Source organism: Cnephaeus nilssonii (genome assembly GCF_951640355.1).
Source record: "Cnephaeus nilssonii genome assembly, chromosome: 13".
Classification (NCBI taxonomy): domain Eukaryota; kingdom Metazoa; phylum Chordata; class Mammalia; order Chiroptera; family Vespertilionidae; genus Cnephaeus; species Cnephaeus nilssonii.
In genome coordinates, this window is record NC_137084.1 from 11636005 (window position 1) to 11640734 (window position 4730).

Genomic DNA, 4730 nt, shown 5'->3' on the forward strand with positions numbered 1-4730 from the left:
ATCTTTGTCTCTATTTCTCTAGAGAAACATAATGCAAGTGTGTAGTGGGGTCTGAAGGATGATGAAATAACCATTCCATATCTGAAATAAAAAGACAAAGCTGATTTTATAGTTCACTATAATAATGGAGGGCTATGCTGGTCAGGCACAGTCTCTCTGAGCATAGCAAACTATTGATCTTATATAAGTATTCAGGGAAGCATGGTGTTTAGGAATTTGCTAACTTTACTTCTAAAGGTATAGCTAAGTAGGCATAATCTATAGAGTTGTGACTACTCGAATGAACCTGTTGTTGACTAGTTGGCATTCAGAGGAGTATTGTTTAAAGCTAGTTCATTGCTGATTTTCTGACTTTCAGAAGTGAAGGGCTGAAACCAATTGGTTGGAGGTGACTCTCAAAATGTATTTCTGCACTAATCAAAAGGTGGTTCAAAATGAAAATTATTAAAATTTGTAGAAAATAAATTTATATTAATTAAAATTCAAATATATAAATCCCTTTTATTACTATATGAGACAATTATCAAGTTCTAAATTGCACTATTATCATTCCAATATTTTAAATAATTTGTATTTAGTACTTGAATTGTGGCATTGGTCATGATCTTTCACTTCTTGGCTGTAATACAGTTTTTAAGAGTCTAAAAAAGCAGCCTAAATTAGTCTTCTTGCCCCTACTTTTTCAAGAATTTGGTTCTTACAGATAATAAGAATAAGAATTTAGAACTTTAAATCCTTCCACATTCTTCTAGTCAGTGAATATGTACTATAGTATGTAATAATACCTAAGTCATTCCTCCACACTGAACTCAATGCAATTCTATTTGATTTCGGAAACGGATTTTGAACATGGGCCTGTTTGCCTAATCAGATGATCATTTTCCTATTCTTTTCTATTTAAATGCTGAGTGGCAGAGCTGTATTTAGGAGGGCAATGATTTCATTATACAGACAGAAGGAACTGCCATTCCAGCAAAATAACAAGAGCCAAGTTGGCTAATGGAAAATATTTCCTATCACACTGAAGGAGCCACAAGAGAAATACCAACAAAATGTCACCTCAAACACAATGACTACAGGATTACAGAAATCTAATTAGCCATTTCATTAACTGAGTCCTGTGAACATGGCAAACAATGGGGACTGAGAAGCATCTATTCATTGGAAATACATGGAACTGTCAAGGAGCTTGTTCAATAATGTGCCCTCTGAATTTTTTTCAGGTGGTGAAGTTGCGGCTGAGGTGGGGGGTTGAGTGACTTAATAAAAGGGTGCATTTCAGCATGTTTTTAAGAACTGAAGGCACTTTCAGGGAGCTAACTCCACTACTATGAACAGACTGACAATAAATAATACCTTAGAAATGTCATTTCTTAATCCCCCACAAGCTAATTAGGTACATTTATAGACATGATGTACCAAAGGTTATATCTGACAAACATCATAAAAAAGATGTTATCTGGCACTATTGAATTTTCATATAGCATTTACAATATGTATAAATTACCCAAATAAGATTAAAATTCTTTGCTGGCAGATGCCTCTTTTTGTTAGTATTTATACCTATAGGTTTTAGTGTCTGAGACATTTTTAGTGTAATAAATGAGTGGATGGAACAATTTTTAAAAGGAACAAAATATTTGACTCCAAAATAATAAAGGAGCATGAATCCAAAAGACATGGAAAGCATTCGATGGCATTGTTGGAATTTTTGATTTATTGAAATAAATCACTTCATCTTAGTAAAATGTTAAGAGTTACCACTGAATTTTGATGAGAGTGTCATTGCAGATAAAAAACACTGAAGTGGACAGTAGTCAAGTTTCTATAAACTGTACCTTTTCACTCTGGTGCTGATCCATGTATCCTCAATGGTTACCATGTATTAATTAGCAAAGCACACTACGATCAAGCCAATGGCCACTGCTCTGGCATCCTGGGCGACTGCTGCTTTGTGACCTGGCCTCTCCCCCTCTTAGGTCACAAGTTTGCATTGGGTCCATGGTGAGAGCATAAGACTTCATCCCGGCTGCCTTCAGGGTGTGGCTCTCCACTCTGCAGTGGAGGGGCGAGTTGTATTGTTGATACAGAGTGAAGCATAGAAAAAAGTGAAGAAACATTCCTTCTTAAAAAAAAAAATACACACACAAAAATCTGATTTTTAGGTAAAAAGCAATGCCTAGAGAATGAAGGACCGCACAAAAGGCCCACATGCTAACCAATGAAGAAGCACTTCCATCTCTGAACTATCACTTTCCAAAGGAAGAGGCTCTAATTCAACCCCATACATTCAAAGCATTGACACTTCAAAGGTTCGCCTGCGGAAGAACTAAGTCCCTGAGAATACGCATGCGCAGCTGTGACGCTCCTCTAGCGGGTCGGTTCCACCCTCCTTCTCCCTGGGGCTCCTTCCGGGTCAGCGCCCGACGCCCCTTTCCCAGAGTGCTCTGCGCCCGGAAGCAGCCGCTCCAGGGAAGGCGCCATTTTGCGTTGGTGGAGCCAGAATAACAAGATGGCAGCGGCGTTGGTGGAGTAACAAGATGGCATCACCAGGTGAGGGAACAAAATGACAGAGCCGCAGAGTAACAGCGACAGCGGGGGCCTCGGGGTGGGAGGCTACGGCGGTGGGGGCAGCGGTAACCCTGTCCTAACTCAACGCACCCCTTTTCCAGCCCGCGACGTCACGAAAGCCCAGAGACCAAGTGGCCCAGCCTGGGAACCTCGAGAACCCCTTAGGAACGGCAGCCCGAAAAGGAGCAGCCTGACGGAGCGGAGGTGATTAGGGTCCCCTTGGGGGATTCTGAGCCCTGTGACACCGAGAGCCACCGTTTCCGTTTCTGGCCGCCGACCTCTGCATAGTTGCTCAGGGCCCAGCGCAGAGGCCTCTGTCCTCCTCTCCGAGGTGTCGGGCTTGGCCCCAGCCCCGCTGGAGACCGGCTCAGGATGGCGAGCTGCAGCAGCTCTCAGGCCGAATTCACCGTCCGCGGGAAATACAAACTCGTGCGGAAGATCGGGTCTGGCTCCTTCGGGGACATTTATCTGGCGATCAACATCACCAATGGCGAGGAGGTGGCGGTGAAGCTGGAATCCCTGAAGGCCAGGCACCCGCAGCTGCTGTACGAGAGCAAGCTCTATAAGATTCTCCAGGGCGGGGTCGGCATCCCCCACATTCGCTGGTACGGGCAGGAAAAAGACCACAATGTGCTGGTCATGGATCTTCTGGGACCCAGCCTGGAAGACCTCTTCAATTTCTGTTCAAGAAGCTTCACCATGAAAACGATACTGATGCTAGCTGACCAGATGATCAGTCGAGTTGAATATGTGCATACAAAGAATTTTATACACAGAGACATTAAACCAGATAATTTCCTAATGGGCATTGGGCGTCACTGTAATAAGTTATTCCTTATTGATTTTGGTTTGGCCAAAAAGTACAGAGACAACAGGACAAGGCAACACATACCATACAGAGAAGATAAAAATCTCACAGGCACTGCGCGGTATGCTAGCATCAATGCACACCTTGGTGTTGAACAGAGTCGCCGAGATGACATGGAATCGTTAGGATATGTTTTGATGTATTTTAATAGAACCAGCCTGCCATGGCAAGGACTAAAGGCTGCAACAAAGGTACAGAAATATGAGAAGATTAGTGAAAAGAAGATGTCCATTCCGGTTGAAGTATTGTGTAAGGGCTTTCCTGCAGAATTTGCCATGTACTTAAACTATTGCCGAGGGCTGCGCTTTGAAGAAGCCCCGAATTACATGTATCTGAGGCAGCTCTTCCGCATTCTTTTCAGGACCCTGAACCACCAGTATGACTACACATTTGATTGGACAACGTTAAAGCAGAAAGCAGCACAATCAGCAGCCTCTTCAAGTGGGCAGGGTCAGCAGGCCCCAACCCCCACAGGTTTCTAAGCATGAATCAAGGAACAGACAAAGGAGTGCCGATGATTGGAGCAGCTTTGGTTTCTCCCCAAATCTAGACATTTTAGTTCATATGTACACTAGCCAGTGGTTGTGGACAACCATTTCTTTGGTGTAAAGAACTTAATTTCAGTATAAACTGGCTCTGGGAAGCATTGTTGTAATTGTAAATATTAACTGAGATAGTGAAACATGGTGTCCAGTTTTCTATTCCATTTTTTTCAAGTGGAAAAGTGAACTAAATGGTTGACACACACAAATAGGTGGAGAAATTGTGCATATGCCAATTTTTTGTGAACATCTTTTATTTTTAACTAGACAGCTTTGAGATCTCATTTCAGAAGAATGGGATGAACAGTGTTCACCCACAGTTGTGATGGTTGTATATGCTCACTATTGTGCATTCTTAGGGTTTAGCCAGCCCTAAGGTTTGCTAGTTGTTCACTTGAAACATTCTTAAAATAGTTGGCTTCTTGTTTGCAAGCCAGCTGATATGGTAGCAACCAGAGATTCCAGTGTTTGAGCATATGAAAGACTGCCTGCTTACCTGTGTTAGAAATAACAGCATTTAAAGTGAAAACTTAAGAAAAACTTAGTGACTACTAGATTATCCTCAGGACTCTGCATTAACTTCACAATGCTCTTGGTATTTATATATTTTAAAAAGCATATTTGTCACAGAAATTTAGTTAACATCTTTAAATTGAACATGTATGTATGTTGCTTAGGTAAATGTAATCACTGTAAACATATATATGATTTGGGATCTTGTTTTTTTGAAATGGGAGCTTTTTTGTTTA

The 4730-nt window shown here is 41.7% G+C and overlaps 1 protein-coding gene across 1 annotated transcript; it reads left to right on the forward strand.

The window, feature by feature from the left end:
* Positions 1–2943: 2943 nt before the first annotated feature.
* LOC307109943 (casein kinase I-like) lies at positions 2944–3992 on the forward strand (the record flags this gene model as incomplete). Its single annotated transcript, XM_079788934.1, has 1 exon — positions 2944–3992. One exon carries the CDS (start codon positions 2944–2946, stop codon positions 3919–3921), a length of 978 nt encoding a protein of 325 aa, XP_079645060.1. The 3' UTR covers positions 3922–3992.
* Between the last annotated feature and the right edge of the window lie 738 nt (positions 3993–4730).